The 25,449-nt window shown below is 34.4% G+C and overlaps 2 protein-coding genes across 8 annotated transcripts; one reads left to right on the top strand and one right to left on the bottom strand.

Annotated features, from left to right (window-relative positions):
- Positions 1 to 6,928: 6,928 nt before the first annotated feature.
- Positions 6,929 to 16,082, top strand: LOC115950633. Of its 6 annotated transcripts, none has more exons than XM_031067858.1 (2): positions 6,929 to 7,038; positions 15,300 to 16,082. In XM_031067858.1, the coding sequence occupies exon 2, from the start codon at positions 15,329 to 15,331 to the stop codon at positions 15,779 to 15,781; it is 453 nt and encodes a 150-aa protein (XP_030923718.1). In that variant the 5' UTR covers positions 6,929 to 7,038; positions 15,300 to 15,328; the 3' UTR covers positions 15,782 to 16,082. The 6 variants fall into 6 exon arrangements, 4 of the variants coding, with proteins under 4 accessions (XP_030923718.1, XP_030923717.1, XP_030923715.1 ...); XR_004083089.1 differs by lacking the exons at positions 6,929 to 7,038; positions 15,300 to 16,082 and adding exons at positions 12,163 to 12,461; positions 12,735 to 12,750; XR_004083090.1 differs by lacking the exons at positions 6,929 to 7,038; positions 15,300 to 16,082 and adding exons at positions 12,163 to 12,461; positions 12,713 to 12,750.
- A 3,806-nt stretch (positions 16,083 to 19,888) lies between these two features.
- On the bottom strand, positions 19,889 to 24,892 carry LOC115994588 (subtilisin-like protease SBT5.3). Of its 2 annotated transcripts, none has more exons than XM_031118789.1 (12): positions 24,695 to 24,892; positions 24,355 to 24,550; positions 24,124 to 24,221; positions 23,929 to 24,026; positions 23,677 to 23,835; positions 22,894 to 23,005; positions 22,262 to 22,796; positions 22,082 to 22,176; positions 21,748 to 21,990; positions 21,542 to 21,656; positions 21,210 to 21,396; positions 19,889 to 20,878 (listed from the first exon to the last, which is right to left on the bottom strand). In XM_031118789.1, the coding sequence occupies exons 2-12, from the start codon at positions 24,442 to 24,444 to the stop codon at positions 20,301 to 20,303; spliced, it is 2,310 nt and encodes a 769-aa protein (XP_030974649.1). In that variant the 5' UTR covers positions 24,445 to 24,550; positions 24,695 to 24,892; the 3' UTR covers positions 19,889 to 20,300. The 2 variants fall into 2 exon arrangements, with proteins under 2 accessions (XP_030974649.1, XP_030974650.1); XM_031118790.1 differs by having other exon boundaries at positions 24,355 to 24,518.
- Positions 24,893 to 25,449: the final 557 nt, after the last annotated feature.

Here is a 25,449-nt window from a genome sequence, read left to right as displayed (position 1 = left end):
AACCACCAAAATAATCACCCACGTCCACCAAAACAAATCACAATTACATTATTTATGTTTGAAACCCTCCACCACCATAAACCCACAACCCACCATCGCCATAAAACCCAAAAACACAACCCAATCATTGGAAATCCACCACCACCACCATAAACCTACACAACGCAATCATTGCAATCCACAACCCACAACACCGCCAAAGGTCCAAAACTAGTGCTATAAACGACCACTACTGCACCTGCACCAAACTAACCCTACCCATCCCCCAAAATCTCCACCACCACACTAACATCATCATCTTCGACACCGCCAGATCCAAAAAAATTGAGCTTCTTTCTCTTCTACAATCCTAGCCCTAGCTTGGACCCCACAACACCTCCAAAACTACTATTGCCATGAACCACTACCCAAACCTAGATTAGAAAGAAAAATAGAGTGCTTGTCGATATCAGCGATCAACAGAGCAACCACTAGCACCGCTTCATGAGGTCAATAGAGAATGCCATAACTACTAGCACTGCTTCAAGGAGCGAGAGAGAGAACTGAGAAAACCCAAAGAGAGAAAGAGAAAATCGAAGAGAGAGAAATTGGTGTAAAGAGGGAGTAGAATAAATAAGGCAAAAATACACTTTTGGTCCCTACATTTTGGGCCAATTCTCATTTTGGTCCCTAAATTGATTTTGCTCCTAAGTCAATCTCTAAGTGTCCATTTGGTTGGAGGGGTGGAAAAGTGGGAAGGATAGAAAATGGTGGGAAGATAGAAAAAGATTTTAGGTGTAAATGCACTTTTCATCCCTACATTTTGGGGTCATTTCTATTTTGGCCCCTACATTTCTATTTTACCACTTTTAGTCCCTAATCCAATTAACGCGTGTTATTTTAATCCTTTCCGTCAGCCAATTGACGGAAATAGCTGACATGGCTGACGAAAGAATTAAAATATTATTAAAAAAGCCACATCAAATAAAATAATATAAAAAATTTCTAACCTTCTTATTTTTAAAAAAGAAAAAGAAAAGAAAAGAATTAAATTAATTTTGTTTCTCATTTTTTTGGGAAGAACATGAAGAATCTAGAACATGAATTCTTCCCCGTTAATCATGTTCTTCATTTTCTTCCCAGCAAACCTTGCCCAGAAATTTAAAAAATCAATATTTTTTTTTTCTCTTTTCTTATATTTCCTTAGCAACAAAACCCATAAAATCAGTCAGATTTACAAACACAAAGACATGCCCACAGATTTACAAAACACAAAAACATTCAACAATTACTCTGTCATTCTTTCACATTCCCACTACAAACACAAAGACCTTCAAGGATTCAAAATACATTCAACAAACCCAAAGTCCTTACACGCCTTAAACCAAATTTACAAACCCAAATAGCAAAAACCCCAAACTCAAGATTGCTTTCCTCTTCCTCACCAACTCCGGCCTCCACTTCGCCCCTTTCTGGCAGCAGTTTTTCCAAAATGCCCCTTCCAAAAACCTCTACAATGTGTATGTCCACGCCGATCCTTCCGTCAACGTCACCCGCCCTAAGGGCACCATCTTCGAATCACGCTTCATTCCAACGAAAAAAACCTACCACGGCTTGCCGACACTCATCTCCTCCACGCGCCGTTTGCTCGCCACTGTCGTCATCGACGATCCGGCCAACGCGTTCTTCTTCTTCTTTTTTCTGTATCGGATCTCCTTAAAATTCGGATCCGGGTTGATGGAGCCAAATCTGTCTCTGGGAGCCATTTTGGGTTTGTAAAAGTTTTGGAGATTTGGATTTGTTTGGAATAAGTGAAAGAGTCACAAACGGTGTTTGAGGAAAGGAAGGAAGTGAGGGTGTGGGTTTTTATAAAGGCAGGTTAGAGAGAGAGAGTGTGTGTGTTTAAGAGGGTATGGGTTTTGTGTTGTTGTGATCTGGATTTGTGTTTGTGTTTGATCTCTATTTTTTTTTTCTTTTTTTGTTTGTGTTGTTGTAATTTGGGTTTGAGTTATTGGTTGCTCGGTTTGTGTTCTTGTAATCTGGGTATGAGTTCTTCGTTGCTGGGTTGGATTGGGAAGAACAAGAAGAATAAGTTGTAGTGTTCTTATGAAAATTAATAATGATAAGTAATATTTTTTATAAAAAAAAAAATTAGATTTAAGATTTTTTTTAAAAAAAAAATTCTAATAATATTTTAATCGTTACATCAGTGCCACATCAGCGCCACGTTAGCCAATAGGATGTTCCATTAGCCATGTCAGCTATTTCCATAAGTTGGCTAACGAAAGGGACTAAAATAACACACGTTAATTGGATTAGGGACTAAAAGTGGTAAAATAGAAATGCAGGGACCAAAATAGAAATGACCCCAAAATGTAGGGACGAAAAGTGCATTTATGTCAAGATTATATTTTCTCTCTTTTTTGTTTGGTTGGGAGTGGAAAAGTGGAGAGATGAAAAAAATGAGTTTGAATAAATTTACTCATATACCCTTATTAAAGAATGATGCCAAATTAATAATAAATAAATAAATAACCACACAAAAAAGAGCAATCACCCAAATTTTTTTATAAAAATAAAAAACATGTTCCAAAAAAAATCACATCCAGTAAAAATAAAAATAAACTATCATGCCCAAGCCCTAAAAAATCAAAAGAAAAAAAAAAAGAGGTAAGGTTAATGCCCAAAAAAAAAAAAAAAAGTGGCAATTGGCAACGTGATTGCCCAAAAAAAAAATTGGGGCAACGTTGCTGCGCAGGAAAGAGAGAAGAAAGAAAAAAAATGCAACTTAAAGAGAGGGTATTTGTGTAAATTATATCATTTGGCACTTTTTCCTCTCCATTTTCCTCCGAAATTGGGAGGATTAAAAATGTGGGCTCGGAGGGATTATTTTCCTCCCTATTTTTTGTCTCTCTTGTTTTCTCTCCTAAACCAAACAATGGAAAATGTCATTTTCCACCATATTTTCCTCTCCTTATTTTCCATCCTCTCTATTTTCACCCCAACCAAACATATCCTAAAATCAGAAAATCGATTTTATTTTGGTCCCTGTCATTAACCCAGTAACAGAAAATGCATACGTATCAAACGAAGTGCACTGTTGGTATGTTATATGCTGACGTGGCTAATAAAATAATAATAATAAATCACATCAGCATGCCACGTCATCATTTGATTTAAAAATAATAATTTATCAACTTTACCAAATTAAAAACATAAAAATACATAGATTCAGATTTGAGCATGAATACACAAAAACATAAACCTAGATCACAAGAACTCAAGAACATGAACCCAGATCACAAGAACTCAAGAACACAAAAAATATTTGGGCATTCAACGTCTTTCCTAGAAAATTTCTTTCAAACTAAACACTAAAAAAATTCACATATAAAAAGCCGATGCCCAAGATTTTCATCACAACATTTCCTTATTTCCACCCAAAACCAAAAATTTTCTTATGAAACAAACACACACACACACAAACCCAGCTAATTCAGCTCACAATAACAACAAACCCAACCAACCTCATAAATTTTCCTTGAACAATCATCAACATTTTCCCTAGAAAATCAAGATTTTCTTCCAAACCAAACACTAAACTAACTCACATTTAACAAACAAACATAAACACAAACCCAACCACCACCTCCACCGTTCAAACCCATAAATTTTCACCCAAACCCAACAAAATTTCTTATGAAACAAACATAAACACAAAACCAACGAACGACTCACCCCCATGGAAACGTAGTAAAATCCAACCACCACCTCCACCAATCAAAAAATCAAACCCACCACCATACCACCTATCAAACAATCAAGAGAGAGTTGGATTTAGAGGGAGAGAAAGTTTGAGATTAAGAGAAAAACAACCCACCACCACCAATTGAAGTCGAACCCATCAAACTTGCTGGAAGACTCGTCCGATCCCCAAACGAGTTGCCTCACTTCGACTCGGTCTTCAAGCCCGTTGGCTTCAACGTTGTTATGAGTTCTAAAGCCATGACTGGTGAGAACTTGGCTAGTGATTGAGTCACATATATCTTCGAGTTCATGGATTACTAGGGTCATGTCTGCCACATGGATTTCTTGAACACCCATTGCCTCTGACCTTCACTCTACTATTGCAAAAAAGAAGAGGATTTGTTAGGTTTTGGTTAGGAATTGTAATTGGAAATGGAATTGGAAAAGAGAGAGAGAGAGAGAGAGAGAGTCTGAACATGTTTCCAACCAAAGGGGAAAAATTGGAAAATAACAACAAATTTCAAACAATTTCATTAGTTAGCAACGTTTCCAAACTATTTAGGAAACTAACATCTCGAGCTCAAGGGACTCGATTTTGGTGCAGTAAATCGAGTTTTAGAGACTCGATTTCAATGGCTAAAACTCAAGTTTTATAGACTCGAGTTCCATAAAAAGATTTCAAACCAAAAAACCATGAAGAACAAATCAAAAAAATCAAATCACGAACAACAAATCAGAAATACACGAACAACAAATCAAAAAACCCAAATCAAAAAACCACGATGAAGTTCCACGAACCCAGATTTCCCTAACCCAGGAGCAACAACGAAGGTTGGAGGAGGCAGCGGCGACGAAGCTCCAAGCGAAGCAACCTACATTTTGGACTGAACCCAGGCAAGCAACCCCACGATTTGAACTGAACCCAGGCAGCAACCTCTGCTCTCTGAAACTTCCATGGCCGAGCCTCCTTGGCTCTTCCTCCAGCCATCATCGCCACCATCGGCGGTGGTCCGATCTAAAGTTCATCTCTCTGAACTCAAACCAAACCCTCTTCTCTCAAGTCGACTCGATCTAGCAGCAAACCCTCTTCTCTCAAGCCTTTGGGTATTTTCTGAATCTTTGTTTTGGGTCTTAAGAAAGAATAAAAAAAAAAAAAAAAGGAAGAACAGTGGGTTTTATGCATTTTTCTAAATCTTTGGTTTGGTGCTTAAAGAAAGAAAAATGAAGGAAGAAGAAGAACTCGCAGAAATTGTCTCTCTCAGGCTCGAGTTCTCAAAGAAATCAAGTCTGTTAGGGTCGAGTTCTAAGAGCAAAATCAAATTTCTTAGACTTGAGATGTTAGTTTCCTAAATAGTTTTGGAAATATTGTTAACTAACAAAATTGTTTGAGAATTGATGTTATTTTCCAATTTTTCCCAAAAATTGGGAGAAGAACATGTTTTTCCAAATATTCTAATGAAAATAATTTTTTTTTAGTTTAATAATTTTATTTTAATTATTTTTAAAAAAATTGTAAATTTAGAATTTTGTTTTTTGTGATTTTTTATTTATTTAGATGATGACGTGGCATGCTGATGTGGTTTTATTATTATTATTTTATTAACCACATTAGCATATAACATGCCAATAGTTCACTCCATTTGTCATGTATGTATTTTCTATTCTCAGGTTGACAGCAAGGACCAAAATTGAATCGATTTTTTGATTTCAGGGATTGACCTAGAAGCAAAATCCATTTAAAGACCAAAACAAGAATTAGCCCAAAATGTAGGAACCAAAAGTGTATTTTCAAAAATAAATAATAATAGGGTAAACTACGTATTTGGTCTCTATTCTATACACTATATTTCAATTTGGTCTCTAACCTTACAATTATGTCAATTTAGTCCTTAACATTTCAGTATCGTGTCAATTTAGAGTCTGTCATTATCTTTTGAATGAAAATTGATGACGCGTCTAATAGCCAAAATAAAAAAATAAAAAAAAATAGTTTTCATTGATGTGAAAATACATTAAAATTTTATTTTGGTTGTTTGCCATGTCATTAATTTTCATTTAAAAGATAACGACATAGACTAAATTGACACGACACTGAAAGGTTATGGACCAAATTGACACAATTGAAAGGTTTAAGATCAAATTGAAATATAGTGTATAGGATAGGGATCAAATACATAGTTTACCCAAAAATTTTACAACACATGGCCATACCGTGTCATTTTTAGAATCTCACTCTAGCCCCATGCCAAATTTTTTGAGATTTGTCATATCTGATATTGGTAGTTTTTTTATGTTTGGTGTGTCAAATGTCAAAAATATAATCGGCGGTATAAACAATTAAAGGCGAAACTTAGGTATAATGTTCAGGTGCCATTTGCCATTGTGACAGTATTTAACTAAAAATACACTTCTATCCATGAAAAAAAAAAGCTTAATATTAAGAGGGGAATAAGTGGATAAGACGATAGAGATACATAAACATAATTGTTTGAGCGAGATTTGTTAGAAGATGAGAAAGCTTATTAATTATTGGCGATTGGCGATTTGTTTGTCTGGTTGTATAAACTCTTTTCCTTCCTAGAAAACATCATATTAATAAGGGATAATTACAGTAAACCCACCTGAGGTTAGGCCCGATAACACTATGCCTACCCGTGGTTCAAAACTTATCACTTTGCCCACCTGAGGTGCCTTCCGTTAGGGCTCTGTTACCCACCTCTCTGTTTGCCGTTAGAAAAACACATTTTTAAAGAAAAACAAACATAACAAAGATCAAAAAGTTAGGACTTTTTATTTCTTAAGAATTTCTTTGAGAACAAAACACAGGAATAGCACAGATCAAATTTGGGTTTGGTTTGGTTTGAATAAAAGTTGGAGAGATCTATAAAAAAAAACAAAAATAAAAAAACAAATGCTCAATGATATCACTTTTAATCAGGAATAGCATTTGATCTGTGCTATTCCTGTGTTTTGTTCTCAAAGAAGTTCTTAAGGAATAAAAAGTCCTAACTTTTTGATCTTTGTTATGTTTGTTTTTCTTTAAAAATGTGTTTTTCTAACGGCAAACGGAGAGGTGGGTAACAGATCCCTAACGGAAGCCACCTCAGGTGGGCAAAGTGATAAGTTTTGAACCACGGGTAGGCATAGTGTTATCGGGCCTAACCTCAGGTGGGTTTACTGTAATTATCCCTATTAATAAAGTCCAAAGCTCAAACAAGGAAGGTCAAGTCAGTCGTGGTCGTGGTCGTAATTGTAAAGCGAAGCGAAGGCCAACGGAGAAAAGCATCAAAGGAAAGGAGCTTCAGCCTTCAGGTACCTTTTTCTCTTCTCTTTTAATTTCATATTATATCTTCTATCCTATTAGGGTTCTTCACTGCTTCTTCTTGCAATTTTATTTATTATATATCTTTAACTGTTCTAATTATATGAATGAATTATGATAGTTGCTACAAAAAAGAATATGTATTTATTTTATGCTCAATGCCTATGTTATATATATATTGGTTGCTTCAAAATCAAGGTGAGAACTGATCATGTGTTTTGATGTGAACTCGATTTATCTTGGGAATTGGGATAGAAGTTCAAGGGGTCTAAATTCTTTACCTTGTCTGTGTTGGTTGAATAGATTAGAGGATGAAGAAGACTAGGGAGAGCTAAGTTGTTTATGATATAATGTCCATTTGAATTAAACTTTCCTTTCATTTTCTTCCAGAGGCGGCCCTAGACATTTTGGGGCTTAAGGCGAGAACTAAAAAAGTATATGTATGTGCATGTGTGTTTATGTATGTGTATGTGTATGAGTGTGTATGTGTATGTTTATGTTTATGTTTATGTGTGTGTATGTGTATGTGTATGTTTATATATATGTGCATGTGTGTTTATATTTATGTTCATTTATGTTTATGTATATGTATGTGTGTATGTGTATGTGTATATTTATGTATGTATATGTTTATGTGTATGTGCATGTGCATGTGTGTTTATGTTTATGTTCATGTTCATTTATATTTATGCATGTTTATGTATGTGTGTATGTTTATGTATATTTATATTTACAAACATAAACACACATACACATAAACATACATGAACACAAACACAAACAAACATTCACAAAAACAAACAAACATAAACACACACACATAAACGTAAACATACATAGACATAAACATACATACAGACTGAGAAAAATTAAACCCTCATATAGACTGGAAAAAATTGCAAACTAACACCAATCTTCAAACAATTTCGTTAGTTACTTTGGTGTGCTAAATCGAGTCTATATGTGTGTTTATGTTTATATTTAAGTTTATGTATGTGTATATTTACGTTTATGTGAGTTTATACGTGTTTATGTGGATGTGTGTTTATGTTTATGTATATGTATATTTATGTGTATATGTATGTATGTTTATGTGTATTTGTATGCGTATGTGTATGTTTATGTATGTATGCTTATGTATGTGTATGTGTATGTGTGCTTATGTATTTGTATGTGTATGTGTTTATGCGTGCTTATATTTATGTATATGTGTTTATGCGTGCTTATGTATGTGTATGTGTATGTGTATGTGTATGTGTATACGTATTTGTATGTGTATGTGTATGTGTAGATCTTTTTGTGTTTTTTCAAATTCAAGTGCGATACCCTGATGCAATTGTAATTAATGGCTGAGATTAAAAGTTGAAAAAACAACTTTCAATCTCAACCATTAAATAAAATATATTAAAGGAGAGTTAAAAAATTTTATAAAAAAAAAGAGTAAAAAATGTAAAAAAAAATATTTACAACAGTGCACCTGATCTCAGTTCGTCTTTCTTCTCTCACCATTTTTCTTTTCTTCTTTTTTACGAGGTACTTTGTTTTTCTTCCTTTTATTTCTCTTTATACGTCGCCTAGGCTGATAGGAGAAGAGCGAGCGAAAGCCACATCAAAAAAGGAAATCGAAGATTGTGCTGCCGAACCAAAGACTATAAAAATCTCTTCCTCTCAACTCAGACGATCATCTTAAGTGAAATTGTGGCTCATGAGGCTTCACCAGATTATGGTTTGTGATTTTTGGTTATTTATTTATTTATTTGAGATTATGAAGCAAATAATTTTTATATTTTGCTTACCCTTTCTATTTTCTAAAAACACTTTCTGGGAAATACAATTTTTTTTTGCTTTGTTTTCAGTCTATCATTCTTGCTTGTGGTATGTGTTTTATTAATTTGGATATAAAATTAGTTCAACAAGATGATTCTTCTTCTAAAATATAATAACAAAACCAATATATGTTTTTTTAACGGTGGGTTCACTTTCAGTATTTTCATTTTGTGATTTTGGTTGTTTTGTGGGTTTTGTGCTTTGATTTCAGTGAGTGTGATTTGATTTGTGATTTGGTGGGCTTCTGGGTTTTTGTTGCGATTTGATTTTGGCTGGGTTTTGGCCGTGATGGTCGTCATGATTTGATTTTGGCTGGGTTTCGACAGTGGTGCATGGTTGGAGGTGATGAGCTTGAAAAGCTCCGGCTATGGAGGTTTAGAAGGAGAACTTGGTGGTCAGCCATGGAGCACAGTGTGACGTGGGTTAAGGCAGAGAGAGGATGAAAGGGAAACAAGGTCGGTCCTAGACATTTTAGGGCCTAAAGTGAGAACTAAAAATGGGGTCTTTTTTATACTTATATATTAATTAAATTAATGTTTATTTAATATTTTATATTATGTTTTTCATCATTATTTTCATTTTCTTCTAAATTATTTTGAAGTTCATTATCAAGATTTGTTGTATTGCAAAATTGAACATCATTTTCTTCTAAATTATTTTGGTGAATTTCTTACTCATTTGTGATATTTTCATCTAAATTTTGTGTTATATTTTGTTTATTACTAATAACAAATTTATCCATTAATCCTTTTTGAGACTCAATTAATTTTTCTTCTTTTTTTCCTTTTTTAAGTTTTTCATATCCAAATGCATAATTTCAAGTAGACATTTCTAATCAAACAATATATTTATAAAGACTAAAATAAAAAATAACTTTCAAGTATAGAGCAAATGAGAAATAAAACCTGATTTATCTATACTACTATTTAAGGGGCTACACCTGTTTGGACTAGATTTTTTTTTTTTTTTGGTTCCAAAATACCCCTACAGCCTATGTTTAAGTAGAGACAAAAGTAAAGGATAATCAGGTAAAAATATATGTCTAACTTGCACTAAAACATTGCCTACAAAATAAGACCACTCTTTTGATGGTTTTCAAATTGTTTTATCCATTTATAAAAAAACTAGCCTTTGAGCACGTGCTCATAGGCTCTTCTATTTTTTGGCTAAGGGTTAATTTTGAGCATTTATTATAATTTGGGATTACTTTATTTTCCAATCACAAAAAAAATCTAGGGGTGTGATGAAAAAATTAAAAATATCACAAAATCTAGCAAGTGAAATAATTTTTTCATCACACCCCTAGATTTCAAGAGTCTATCATTTCCTCCGCCAATTTGCGAAATCTCTTATACTTTCAAGAGTGCTGACAAGTTTGATCTCATTCCTATTTCTTATGATATTTGCTTTTGTTCCTTCTACTTTTATGAAATAATTTTATGGAGTCTAATTTGATCTAATACGTTTTGCATGCCATTTTGAATGAAAGGATTTTGGTTTCAAATTGGTGGATGAGGATGAATGGGCATTATCACTATTGGGAAACATGTACTAAAAGGTATGTTTGCACGGTTCAATCTATTCAAATTTTCTGTCAAAAATTTTCTTTTACTTTGTTTGGACCAAAAACTCTTGAGAAAGATAGTAACATCCTTATTCCATTCACATTGTGGTTTGCAGATATGTGTTTCAACTGAAAGCGCTATAAAGCGACCTTGATAGATCGATGACTGATGCCAATCTAGGATTTTAGATTTTAGCCAAACGAAAGTGTTAAGATTGCATGAACCCCAAGATTTTATGAAGAAGTTACCAAACTTTTACATTTCCTTTTCTTACTCATGTTTCACATTTGAGCCACTTAATTTTGAATGTGTAATTACATTTGAATCATGGAAAGCAACAATCAAATAATTGAATCATTTTTTGAATGTGTAATTACAATGTACCTATGGTGTTCCCTTCTTTCATTTTTATTTTATTTTATTTTTCAAATGAAGAGGGAAATTATTTATTTGTCAATTCCTAATCTTATATCTATGCTTCTGTTTACCTTTGCATGTTTATTTTGGAAATTTTGACTTATGCATATGTATGGTGGGTGAATTTTTTTTTAATAAAAAAAAAAAAAACAAGATTTTATGCTACCGATGTTCTTTAACAAGTTAACTAGGACCCCTCATTCTTCAGGATTCTCCATATGTTACAGGGTAATTTTTGTAAGGAAGTTGGGCCACTTTAACAGAGAGATCTAAAAATGAAGTACATGACAATATTGAACTGTTACTTTATATTTTTCAATCACAAACCCAGTTTGAACAATCTTCAACACTTTCAAATTCTAATTATATTAAGGTTTTCAAAATTTATCTATTAACATTCACATTAGAAGCAACACAAAATTTGGATGATATATAGGAGCACGTGTGATGAGGCTCTTTTTTATTTTTCGGTTTTAATGTTATAATTTTCTATTTATACCCAATCAAAGTTTACATGTTTGTCTATTAATATTACACATTTGTGAATGACTGATATTACACATATAACATTTTTTTTTTTTGGTTAAATATTTCGTTGGTCACCACATGTATTTTTTAAGTAGTTTTATTGTTACGATTTCATTATGCATTTTCATTATATGCACTATTTATAAGATTTATTCAATGGATCTTTTTTTCCTTCCCCTATAGGTTAATACTAAATTATAGCATCATCTTCCAATTAATGACACGTTGATTAATACATAAACAAAATTGGCAAAAAATTATAATAATTACGGAATACTAGCCTCTAAGCACGAGCTCACGCGCGTGCTCAGAGGCTCTTTTATTTTTTGGGTAAGGGTTAATTTTGAGCATTTATTATAATTTGAGATTACTTTATTTTCCAATCACAAAAAAAATCTAGGGGTGTGATGAAAAAATTATTTCACCTGCTAGATTTTGTGATATTTTTAATTTTTTCATCACACCCCTAGATTTTTTTTGTGATTGGAAAATAAAGTAATCCTAAATTATAATAAATGTTCAAAATTAACCGTTACCCAAAAAATAAAAGAGCCTATGAGCACGTGCGTATTGTTGTAGTTTCACTGAATAATAACAAGTTTTTAACAATTTCAACCAATTAAACACAACCATAACAAAAATTTAAACTCAGCCATAACACTGATACAAGACTTATTAATAAGACCCACCCAAAAAAAAAACAAATCCTATCTATAACCAAAAAAAAAAAAAATGCTTGAAGGCCCAAACTTAACGCCCAGTCCAGGGAGGGTCCAGGCAGCCATAATGATAAACTGATAAGTGATAAACAAAGTTACAAAACCAGCCAGGGAGGGCCCAAATCAACAAAGTTATCTTAAGTTCTTAACAAATAAAATGGAGTGCCCTGTGCCCAAATATTTATAATTTTATACCTGATTCCTGAACCTCAGAACCTGATACAGTGAGGTGAGCAATTGAGACTTGAGAGAGGCGGAGAGCAGAGAATCAGAGAGAGGCTGAGGCGGTCCAGCTGGAGACTGAACAGTGGAGACTGGAGACTAGAGAGAGGCGGAGAGCACAGACTAGAGTGAAAGGTAAAATTTTTAGGGTTTTGAGTGGATTTATTTGTTTTGATTTGTGATTGTTTTGTGGTTAATCTCTTAGACCGGATTTGTAGTTTATCTGTTTGTTTTTTGCTCAATGATTTTGTTTAGAACCAATGTTTAATAGGATTTACCAAAATTTTTGATTTTTTGGTTAAAAGGATGTGCCAGATTATTTTTGTAATTCATTTGAAACTACCCGGTTGGTTCTTTTCTAAAATTTTGGGACTTGGGGGCCTTAGGCAATTGCCTAACTCGCCTAAGGGAAGGGCCGGCCCTGTTTTCTTCCCTTCCTCTTCATTCCCTTCTTGTCATCCTACCATCTCCTTTCTTTATATGAAACCCTACTTTTATCCTATAATTTGAATTAAGCCTTCTTTTTGGCTTTTCGCATCTATAACTATAAATTGCATATCAAACTTGATTACATCAGTCCAAGTGGAATGTTTGCCTTTCTATGTAAGATGTTAAGAGATCATTTTGAAAGATGAGATCCATCATCCATTCTTTTTTTTTAATTTCCACCTTTCCCCCCTAAAATAGTGTATTGCAGTTTTTATATTGAGGATAATTACTATTTACACCTGCTAAGTTTGACTTTGCTTCTTAATCGGTCCCTTAACTACTAAAGCTAACAATTTACACCCTCAAATATTACAGCAAAATCAATATGCCCATTCTGCCATGAGTCTTGTAGCTCAACTGGCACCTCCTGGTGTTTCCAATATAGACATCCAGGGTTCAAATCCCCACTTCCCCAAATATTGAATTTTTAAAAATGTGCCCATTCCATCAACATCTGTTAAAACCTTCCTGTTAAGCCACACAACAAGGATGTCATTTTGTGCAGAAAAAGTAGAAAAACAATGTCGTTTTTAGACGGGTTAACGGCAAAAATACAATAGAGTGTAACGGGAAGGGGCACATTGACATTGTTGTAATAATTGATGGTGTAAATTGAAAGGTTTAAAAGTCGAAGGACTGATTTAGAAGCAACTCTAAACTTAGAGGGTGTAAAGTACATTTTAGCATATATTTTTTGTTCTGAAAATGCTATGATGTTGATGCTGAATTTGAGATAAGCACGCACAATGGAAAGTTGCTTTCCCTAGATTGTGCAGTCCTGATGGTCCTTGTGTTGATGAATCTTAATGAGCTTTTGCCATTAGTTTATTTTACGCAATATCAACCTTGTTGTTTGTATTAAGTTGCCGTCTGTGGTCCTTACCTTGAGATTCAATTCAAGTGGAACGGCCTTGATAATGAATATTGGAATGATTATGGTCAACATAGGAGTGGATCAATCAGTTGAAAGGGATGTTCAGCTATTATTTTGGGATAGTTCATTTTTCAGGATTTTTTGATAAACAATGTTGAGTGGAACCTGTCAATGAGCTATAGTTCGAATGACAACTTCCTCTCTTATAAGAATGGGATGAAGAGTGAGGTTGTGGGTTCAAGACCCACTCAGTACAGTGTTTAATTTACCAGTAAAAAGAAGCTCTGTGTTGAGTGAAACCTGCTTTAGCATAATCTCCTTATTTCTTCACCGCGGATTCTCACATCATTTTGTTGAAAAGATATTAGATCACCGTGGGACACTTTCAAATGAGTATTTGTCTGTAGATTACGTATACTCGGTTTTTTTCAAAAGAACTAATGGTGTATGTTTAGTGTGGAGTAACACCTCTTATAAGAGTTTGGATTTTGATGGTCGATAAGGCTATTCAGAACATGGATCAAGGTGGTTCCTCACAATGACATAGGTATATTGTTGTTTTGGTTTCTTAAATTGCTTGTAAATAAAGAAATGAAGGTTATGTATTGCCATTTCTATTTGTGGTCAATTCCACTTAATTTTGAATAAAATGAGATCCCAAATAATGGACCAAGCTATAAATTGGTGGCTAGGTGACTCTAGAGCTGCACTTGGATTAAGGGCTGTGTTAACAAATGCTTGGTTAACCTAAAATGCATGTGCTGGCTCTTGATGTAGAGAATGTGGTACTCTTGATGCTATAGGTAGTAAGTACTGGCAGAAAAATTAGGGAATTCAATAACTTAAATGAAGTCTACTTGAATTTTTTATTTGTTTTTTATTTATTTATTTTTGAAGGATTTTATTAAATCCCCCCTCCTTATAGTTACTGTTGAGCATATGCTTGATTGTTTTTGAAGATGAACATGAAAGCATGCTGGAGCCATAAGATAAAACTGCTAAAATCTTTTAGGTAAAAAAACTTTTATATTCGTAGGGTGCTAAATTGATTCAGTTCTCTGTGCTTGATTCGATACCACATAATCATGTTTTTTCCCTCTGCATGTTGGTTTGCCGTAGTCCCTTAGACTTGGGGTATATTTGGATTGGGAGAGATGTGCCACTCCTTCCTCTTCCCATTCCCTCTCGTCTTCTCTCCTCTTCCCCTGATCTATTCTTATTCTAACATAAAGTTACTTTCTACATGATTTCTTTGGTACTTAAAAAAATTTTCTGGGTGTGGTGGGGGCGGTTAGGAATATATTTATAGAGTGAAAGGGTTGCATCTACAAAGGACTTTTTTTTTTTATATATAATTTTTTTATTTGTAAGTTACATGTTTACACAGTGAGTATTGAGCCCATAACATCTACCTTCACCTTGTTCTTATAGTGGGAGGAGGTTCTCATAAATGTATTTACAAAGGACTTGTTGAACTTCTTTTCTTGAAGAATGTGTATAATAAATTTATCATCCAAGTTTTTACTTATCAAAAAAAAAAAATTGTATCGTCCAAGTTTCAGGATATACACTCCTTGCCTCTGAACTAGCTAGCCTGTGTTTTGTGGCAGTGAACATTGTTTAGATTTTGCTGGTGGAAATGCAAGATCCAAGGATGCCACAGTCCGAGGAAAATTCAAATCCTAAGTTACGGAAGAAGAAAATCTCAACCCAAAACACTTCTCCCTTTCATTTACAGGGGAATGATGTCAGAGAAGTTCAAGGGGTACAAGGGCCTTTGTCATTGAAAACTCAGAAGGCCTCCAAGAGAAACTTTAAGAATGAAGTTTTGCCATCATTCCAGCAATCGGAGAGATCAAACTCTGATTCATTGCCTGATTCTTCTGCATCTGGAAGCGAGTATCGAGCATTAAGGCGGAAGTATTTGCTGCTGGAGGAAGAGAGCTTTGTGTTGGGGAGAGAGCTGAAAGAGATGGAAGATGAGGTAAAGACTCTTGAAGATGAGAAGCTTGGACTGTTGGACCAGCTTGTTGTATTAGAAGGCTTGATTGATCCTTCAGATATGCAGTCCCAGGGGTTGCATTTACCTTAACTCCTAATTTCTTTACATCATTATGGGCTTTTGTGATTGTCGAGTTTCTTAACTCTGTTATGAACACATGATCTTCAAAGATAAAAGAGTTGGTCAACGGTTGGCCCTGTCTATAATTAGTTGCATGTCTGTAATTAGTGGTGTTTCTCCGATGCTCGAATACTTCCAATGCATCAGAGTTGTAAGTGGATAGTGCAATCAACGTTGTGGGACGTATACTGCAGCCTATCAAGTTTATTGTACAAATTTACTGGTATTAACTGAAGTTTAAATTAAAATATTAAGGACATTTTGTGTAAGAGATGATAAAGAAAAAAAAAATATAGATTGAGAGTTTATACGCTAGTGTAATAAATACACTAGCGGATTCCCAGCATTTTGCATTTTGCCGGTTATACGCTAGTATAAAAAAAGATGTAATTAGACTATTAATCTATATATATATATATATATATATATATAAAACCGAAGCTTTTGAAGTTCTCACAATTTTACACGTCAGCACAGTATTAAAAAAAAAAAAACTTTTTAAGACTAAAAAAAAACTGGCATTATCAAAAAGGAAAAAAAAACACCCAAAAATTTCAAACCGGCATTATCAAAAAGGAAAAAAAAAAAAAAAAAAAAACTTTTAAGACTAAAAAAAATACCGGCATTATCAAAAAAGGAAAAAAAAAAAAAAAACACCCAAAATTTTCAAACCGGCATTATCAAAAGGAAAAAAAAAACACCCAAAATTTTCAAACCGGCATTATCAAAAAGGAAAAAAAAAAACACCCAAAAATTTCAGCCCTTAAAAAACAAAGCTCAAAGCTTACAGCTATCAATCAACCGTGAAGCAGCTTTTTATAGAATTTGATAACAAAGATGAAACGGGTTCGCAATTGGCCTCAATAACAATAAGAATAATGTAGGCTCTTCAAACCAATTTGGATGGAAAAGCTAAGCAGTATAAAGATCCTGCTTTGACCCATTTATGTCTCATGAATAATATTCATTATATGGTCAGATCTATGCGCAGGTAGGTCGTGTACATATTATCAAAATTCTTTTTTAAATCTTGAATGATTTTCTTGCCTGTGAATATTGGTGCTTCTTTAATATCTGTTTTTAGGTCAGAAGCCAAGGATTTGTTAGGGGACGATTGGGTGTAGAGACAACCGGCATTATCAAAAAGGAAAAAAAAAAAAACCCAAAAATTTCAGCCCTTAAAAAACAAAGCTCAAAGCGTAAACTATAGTCCAATCTTTGTCCCTTCTCTACCTTCAATCTTTGTCCCTTCTCTACCTTCAAACCCCTAAACTATAGTCCGCAGGCACCAGCCACCCACTCCTTTAGTGGCAGAAAGTTTTTGATTTTGAGACTTTACCATCTGACCAGATTCTCTCCGCAAACATTACCGGTAAGTTTTTATTTTGTTCTATAATTTGGGATGTTAAATATGATTTAGGGTTTCGTTTTTTGTTGTTAAATATGATTTAGGGTTTCGTTCTTGGTTGTTAAATATGATTTGAGAGAATTTAGTTGAATTCAAGGCGACAACCCTCCTAAACATTATTAGACAAGAAGAGAATAGTTTTTTATGGAATCATATTTGCTGCCTCTTATTGCTTGAGCCATAGCTTAAATACAATTATGACAAATTCATTTAAAGCTATTAAAGATGTGTGTTTGAGACTTATTAAGTTTTGTTACAAGGTGAATATTTTATATCAATATCTATTTGTTAGCATGTGTTTGAAAATTTTAGGATAAATGAGTTAGACTATAATTTGGTTAGTTTTCTATATCGTATGTACTTTGCGTATAGTTTATTGTTTATGATGCTTTGTTTACTCACCTATTTAGAGTAATGTTCATGTTACAGACACATCTAAGAATTTGGAAGCCCATTTTGAAGAATGCTAGCACTCTAGCAGAGAAGTTCTCCATGGAAGTCACACAAGATCTATGTTTATTTGTACTCCCTCAAATAGCAGCATAATTAGGTAGGATTTCTTACGATTTGTGTTATCATTGTTGCTAGGTTGAAAGTATTCTATGATATATGCAGATAGCTAATTACTGATTAATAAGCCTACAAGTTGCGTGAGAACTTATTTGGAAATACATGGTAATGGTGGAAGCATTTTTTAGATAGAAATTATGGGAAAATCTTGCTAATAATAATAGATAATTTTTCTGGGCGGTGATTGCTTAATGCAAATTGTTGGGATGGGTTTTAGGGTCAAGAAAGTTGAGAGTTATGGACACAAACTTAAGTTATGAAAGGTTACATGTATTGGTAGAATTGGTTGCGTGTTTAAGTTTGGAATAGGTGTGTATCATAGTGTTTACTAATTGAATTTGAGACATTAACATTAACTTGGCATTTGTTTAGAGAAATTAAACAACTACATGAAAGATTATGTGTTTTGTATGTTTGCTTTTGTTTACTGTGTGTTTTAATATGGATGCAAGTGGGATAATAAATTTGTGCTGTCCTACTAGGCAAGAAGCAAAGGCAACCATGAGATTTCAAAGGGTGATTGGAGATGATAATTTAAATGGAAGTTTTAGCTAGATGACATGACTAACAATTCCTATTAAGAAGAGTATTTAGTAAACCGTATATCAATGATATGTTATAAATGACTAAGTTTGGTTATATATATAGCAAAAAATTGTAAAAGAGTCATGAAGGTAAAATTGAAAAGCTACATACTGATGCTTTTGTAATTACTTATTTGAAATTCAAACCGGTTTCAAAAATATAGTTTGTGGTTTAAAGCATTTTCTGTTTTCACTAATTGTGTTTTGTTTCCATGTACCTGTTTTTAAAATACATGTAAATTTGGTCAAATATTAATTTTTATGCCTTACAGGGAGTAGTACATAAATTTGATTTTGGAAGATGTTGGAAAAGTCAATATCGAGAGGGAGAGCAAAAAACTTTAGGTGGGTTCATTTTCTTATTTTCTTTTACTTTTAATCTCAGAAATGTGCATACTCTAAATGTGGTACATCTATTTTGTTATTTGTCGATTACATATAAAAAAAAAATGTACAGGGTAGATTCTTCTTAAGAGATGCAACACAACAGTCACCTCTCTCTCTCTCTCTCTTAATAGTGGAAATAATGATTTCAGAAATTGTGTAAATTGGCATTATGTTGCCTTTTTAATCCCATTGAGGACTAGCATCTTTGTTTACTGGCAATGTTAGAATTTAGATACATCTTGGACATCAAGAACGATTAATGTAATTTATGAAAGATATTTGATTGAATGAGTATGGAATTAACTATATTCGTGTAATTAATTGTATTGGAGTGTACTTATATCAGTTATATATTTTCTAAATATGATCTCATGATATCTCATTGTATGTGATAGATTTTATTACTTTGTAAATGATAGATTTTATTGGTTTGGTATATAATTTATACCATGTATAATATATATATATATATATATATATATATATTTTTCATATTAAGTTATTAATAGCTTTCCCGTGCATCGCACGGGTTAGCGACTAGTTAAACAAAAAATTGAAGACTATCCTTTTTTTTTTCTTTTTTTTTTTTTATAATAATATGTAAACGATAGAAGATTTATAGATTAAAATTGATCAGAATGTACAGATGGTAAAAGAAATAGGGGACAATCTTCCACTCATATTCCAACAGAATCTCTCAAGAGAGCCTCTTTGGCTAGCACATGGGAAGCATGATTACTAACAATATTAGTGAAATTGAAAATGACCCTTCTAAATCTTGAAGCTGTCCATTTGATATCTTCCACCAATGTTCCAAAAATCGCTAAACTTGGTTCAGTTTGTTGAAGTGCAGTAAATAATGAAGCACAATCACCTTCAAGAATGACGTCTTGCAAGTTGCAACCCATTTATAGACTTATTTGAATGCCTTGGGTCTGAATAAGTTCAAATATAAAACCGATTGAAAGAGCCTATCAAACTTTATAGGATTGCGTCTCTCTCTCTCACTCTCTTATATATAGAGAGAGGGTTAGGCTGCTTAAGCTTTACTATAACTCTACTATGGTTGCATTTTCCTGTAAACTTTGGCTCAGGGAATCCACATTAGTAACGAAGAGGAATCTAAAATACAAAAAACAATTAACTGCTTTATGTATTTTGTCATCAAGGGACTACATCGCATTCTTGTATGCCAAATGCATCAAGGTCCAGTGCTATACATAAATTTTACATTTAATTACGGAAAAAGGATCTATGGCATCACGATAAGTTGATAACCACGTTGCAGAGAGTAAGAAGGGGGAAAAAGTAAAACCATATCTTGTTCCATAATCTGCCATTGTACAGTTAGTTACTTGTTTGAAAAATGACATGACACTAGTTCCATTACTCAGCCATCTCTAGACATATAACATGAGGTAATAGCGAACATCAATCTTCACTTCACTTGCTTCTCAGCATTTTCATTCCTGTAGGTTTGGTTGTTTTATCTATAAGGAATTGCAAACTCCTAATCTATTTTTATACAGTTCAACTGCCATTATCTCATCAATCCCATGTTGGAGGGTGCAACCCGGACAACCAGAGGGCTGGTAACCTGTGATTTTTTGTTTCTCCATGATAAGGACCCAAAAGCATAGCCTTTTGATGTAGCAGCAGCAGCAGCAGCCACCTTGAAATTCACACTGAACTTGATCTTCTGGCCAAAGTGGTTGAAGATTAATCGGTTTGGTACAACAGTGACATTAATTCCAATGGGAGAAGAAACTACAGCTTTATAAATACTTTTTGGTTTCCCAACATTTGTCACAGTTCGAGTCACTGAGAAGTTGTCATTGAGATTGGGCACTGTGATAGAAGGATAGTTCAGGGCGGATGGTGTTCTGAATAATGTTTCATGGCATGTGCTGTTGTCTCTTGTGATCAAATGCAATGACTTCTTATCATAACCAATCGAACAGAGGAACGAAATATAATCCCTCGGATGAGCGTCATAGACGAGACCTGGATCAAGGACTCTCATTGGGTTCACAAATCCAGACCCAAAATCAAATGCATTACCCCTTCTTCCTTCAGAATCCACTATGATTGGTTTGTGATGCTTATCCAGAGTAGTAGCTGCATATTCCATTTGTAATCACTAATCAGCATAATTTTTAGACTTCATTTATTCTAAACAAAGCAAACTTCGAAATAAATAATAGTAATTAATTTGTGCGTGTGTGTGTGTATCAAGGCCTTCACTATTTAGTCAATTTTAGGTGGATTTAACATATCAATTCTTAAAAAAAGGTTGGGAAAATGCAGATGCTTACATAGTCAAAGAAGCAGGAAAAATATAAATGAAAATAAAGCTGTGTTTCACATTGTTTGAGAAAACAGGGAATTCAACAACATTAGGTAACTCAATATCTGTAAAGAATTATCAGGAAAAACTAGGATATACTACCAGTTGTCATGATGGCAGATTTAATAGCAGATGGAGACCATGAAGGATGAACAGCTTTGATCAAGGTAGCAATTCCTGTTACATGCGGGCAAGACATGGAAGTCCCAGAGAGAATGTTGAATTGCAATTTTCCAACTGCTGGTGACCAGGCAGCAAGGATGTTCAATCCAGGAGCTGTGACATCAGGCTATAGAGTAGAACCATCAGATGATTTAAGAATATTAGGTTAAATTTTTTTTAAAAAGAGAAAAAGAGGCATGTAAAGAATGAAATAAAAAATGAAAAAAATCCAGTAACACCTTCAGAATTCTTGATTTTATAGAGAAATTTACCTTCAAAATTTCTGGGGTCAAGGCATTGGGACCTTTTGAAGAAAATGCTGCAACACGAGGTGCAGGTTGAGACCCCAATATAGTCTTCGCAGGGAAAATCCTAGACACTGGTTTGCTGTTCACAACAACAAAATGGCCTGTGTCAGAAACCCAGACAAATTCAAACTGCATACTCACCTTTCCATCTTGTTAATAATAAAACAAACCGTGTGCGATTAACATAGGCAAGAATCTGATCTCCTGTTCCCCTCCCAACAATAGCTGCAGGGATCTCAAAGGGGATGGCGACATCCTTATCTGCCTCATCAACAAGTATCATCCCAACTCCGCCAGCTTCTTTCACCACAACACTCTTTTCCAGCTTTGACTCCATTGAACTCTCTACATGTTGACAGACTAGAACCTTCCCTCTGGCCTTTGTTCTATTTAAGGAACTCTCCAAGCAGTAACTGTAAGAAGTAGGACAGGGAAAAAAAAATTAAGGTTGTCCTTGATGTTGACATTGAAATTGCAGTCACTACCAAGTACCTTCTGCTTCACCTGGATTGATAAGGAGTGAAATATCCTGCAAAGGCTTCAGAGGCAGAAATGATCCTCGCGGAGGCATTCATTTTAAAGAGACTGAGACTTTCACCCTATCCAGCAACTAAGATTTCATAAGGCTCTATAATAGATTACAAAAATCTCTGAACAGAAAAAAAAAAAGGTTAATAGTATTACCGTGAAATTGGTACCATCTCCTAACACGATATCAGAAGAGAAATCCCGGTCTGTTGAACTAGCAGCAACAGTTATCATCCACGGAGCAAGATTTGTTGCAGAACCTTGGTTTCCTTCATTTCCAACTGAAGCAACTACCAAAATCCCATGGGTGGCAGCATGAAATGACCCCACAGAGATGGCATCATTGAAATAGTCTCCCTGGGGAGCATCAGGACCCAAAGACAGAGACAAGATGTGAACCCCATCTCTAATTGCATCATCAAAGGCAGCTAGTAAGTCAACATCATAGCAACCTGAGTCCCAACATGTCTTATATACTGCAATCCTGGCCATTGGTGCACCTCCTCTAGCTCCTCCAGCTGCCAGCCCCTTATAATTCATGTTTTTCACATAGCGACCAGCAGCTGTTGAGGTTGTGTGGCTGCCGTGGCCAGAGCTGTCCCTGGGAGATCTGAATGACACTGTGTTTACTGCTTCTTCTTCTTCTTCTGCTTCATAGCCACTAAAATAGTATCTTGCTCCAATCAGTTTCCTAAAAAAATAAATATTTTGCTGATGCTAAGGACCCTCCTTTTCGTTGATGTTCATAAAATGATATAAAACATGCAAAGGGAAAACCATGGCAAAACCTGTTGCAAGATGAAGCATTGAATGCTTCTCCTGATTGGCATTGCCCCTTCCATCTAGAAGGCACTGGAGGCATGTCGGCATCACTAAAACTTGGGGATTCAGGCCAAATTCCTGCTTTAAATGGCAATCAAAATTTAAGACCACCAATGTTTTTATTTATGTTTGGATAGATAAAAGTCCAATGAAATAGGTCCTATCCAAATGGAGGCACACACACGTTCAAGTATACAGAAGGCAATAATTTGTGCAAAATGTGCAGTGCTGCTGATTGAATAAGATGTCTAACATTAGTAGGAATTAGTAAAGTAGGGGATGTAATGACGTAACGTAACGTGACTTAAGTAAACAAAAGGGGATGTAATTAGGATTGCATAATTATTAAGCAAAAAAACGCTTGTATTACTTCTAAGTTATTAAAGAATAATGAAAGATAAAGTGAGCAAATCATTAACTGATCAAGCAATCAAATCATGAAAGAAAAAAAAAAAAAAAATTTGGTATCTTGTACAGAGTTTATGATTGGACCATTTAATCATATAGGCATATGCTGCTGCTGCAGTAACTGCCTAGTAAATGAAATGAAGGATAAGGTGCAGAGTGTTATGAAGGAACTAATTCTAATTCTCTTTCTTTGGTTTGTACAGAACAGAAGTAATAAAGGAAGGACGGTTTTTGTTTGTTTGTGTAAAGAAACAGAAATAATAGGAGTAAAAGAAAGGATACCTAATCTAAAACTTAAAGATAGTAAAAGAGAGAGAGAGAGAGAGAGAGAGAAAGCTGACCGGTATCAATGAAACCAACAATGACATTGACCTGGTTCTTGGTAGAAAACCCAGGAATCTCCATGGTTTCCTCGCCCACAAGACCCATGAAATCCCACGAATGCGTGGTGTGTAGTCTTCTTTTCAAATTAGGAAACACCGAAACCACTCCCGGCATCTCTGTTCCAAAAAATCATTGAATTTACTTGCAACAATATGATGTTTGATTATATTTCTATAAAAAGGGGAGTTTGATTAAGAAAAGGGGCTCACTAGAAATCTGGGAAGCTTGGTGTTGGGTCAACTTGGCGGCAAAGCCAGTGAAACCATGTGTGTAGCTGTAAACGTGAGATGCCTGTGCTTGCTCCATGCTGTTTGTTATATACAAGTATATTTCAGTAGCAGACGAGCGTTGAAATTGGAAAGGCAGAAACCAAAAAAAAAAAAAAAAAAAGAGTTTGAGCTTACTTTCCAGCGTGAACAGCAGCAAGTATTTCATGGTGTTGGGTAAGAGTCTCCTCTGGGTCTTCTTCACCAGTTTTGCTTCCCATATACACTACAAAAACCTGCATAACCAAAACCCAAAAGTTATGATTTTCATTTGGGTACAAATACAATAGAAAAAGCGTAACTGAATATTCATTAAGAAAGAAGTAGTAGTAATAGTATTGATGTGAAAAAGAAGAAGAAGAAGGGAACCTTGGCCGAAAAAGAAAGGGTGATTTGAGAAAGAAAGAGATAGAAGAAGAGTAGGATGATCCTGATCCTGATCCTGAATGAAGAAGCCATTAATTTGTTTCCCAAAAAACAAGGGGTCCTCCCTCTCAGACTCAGCGCTCAGAGCTCAGGCCTCAAACTCTACTCTGCTCACACAAAAAGCAATAAAAGCCAAAAGCTAAAAGCAAAGAAGATCAGGCTTTGAGCAGTTATAAATAAAATAATAAAGAAAGAGTGGCCACTACAATTTGAAAACAAAGATAGAACAATAATGATAAAATAAATAAAAAGTAGTGGGCCCGTGAAAGGAGAGAATGTTCACATTAATAAATCTGCAGGATTTAGCGTGGGCGGTGCGGTGCAGTGCAGAAAGAGACGAAAACAGCGATGATAGATAGGGAAGAGAAAGAGCACCACTAGTACTAGTAGTAGTAGTAGTACAAGTTAGTGCTTGTGCGAGAGAGAGTTATTTATGGAGTATGGGGTATGGAGGAGGGAGGAAGAGAGATATCACACCAAAAGAAAGGGACTTTTGCTTTTTTTAGTCAGATTTGATTTGAGTACCAACCAACCAACGCTGCCTTCCCTGTCCGCCATAACCAACCTTTTTTGTTTTTACTTAACCTTCTTCAATTCCGGTGGCAGTTATTTTTCAAAATTACTCTCTCAAAAATACACACACACACTAACCTTATTTCCCTCAACAACAACCAAAAAAAAAAAAAAGTGCCAATTTTAATTTATCATCATTTTTAATAACCAATCTTAATTCTTCATTGTAATCTCTTATATTGTAATGATTGCTATCATTTAGCCAATTATATATAACTTATGTAGAAACTATTCATCCAAAAGATTAATTTATTTATCCAAAAATCATTTAGATGATTAACTTTTTAACACCCATATTGTATTTTTAAATTAAAAAGTTTACCCCTTGCATGTAAAAAATTAATAATAAAAAAAGCAACCAAAAAAATATAAATGAAATCAACAAACAAAAATCTACTACATAAATGGAGTCGGGTCAAGAGAATCTCAAATTCTTTATGTAATAATTTATTTGCATTAAGGGTG

The sequence above is a fragment of the Quercus lobata genome, chromosome 6 (assembly GCF_001633185.2).
Source record: "Quercus lobata isolate SW786 chromosome 6, ValleyOak3.0 Primary Assembly, whole genome shotgun sequence".
NCBI lineage: Eukaryota > Viridiplantae > Streptophyta > Magnoliopsida > Fagales > Fagaceae > Quercus > Quercus lobata.
The sequence above is the reverse complement of the archived record's forward strand: the minus strand, read 5'-3'. Positions and strand labels throughout refer to the sequence as shown.

Bases quoted from the DNA above. Each gene is read 5' to 3' on its own strand.
- LOC115950633 (XM_031067858.1), top strand. From the start codon at position 15,329: ATGCAAGATCCAAGGATGCCACAGTCCGAGGAAAATTCAAATCCTAAG.
- LOC115994588 (XM_031118789.1), bottom strand. From the start codon at position 24,444: ATGGCTTCTTCATTCAGGATCAGGATCAGGATCATCCTACTCTTCTTC. The intron at 22,177-22,261 runs GTAATACTATTA...GTTGCTGGATAG, and splicing joins GAGATGGTACCAATTTCACG to GGTGAAAGTCTCAGTCTCTT. The intron at 20,879-21,209 runs GTAGTATATCCT...TGGAATATGCAG, and splicing joins ATCTGCCATCATGACAACTG to CTACTACTCTGGATAAGCAT.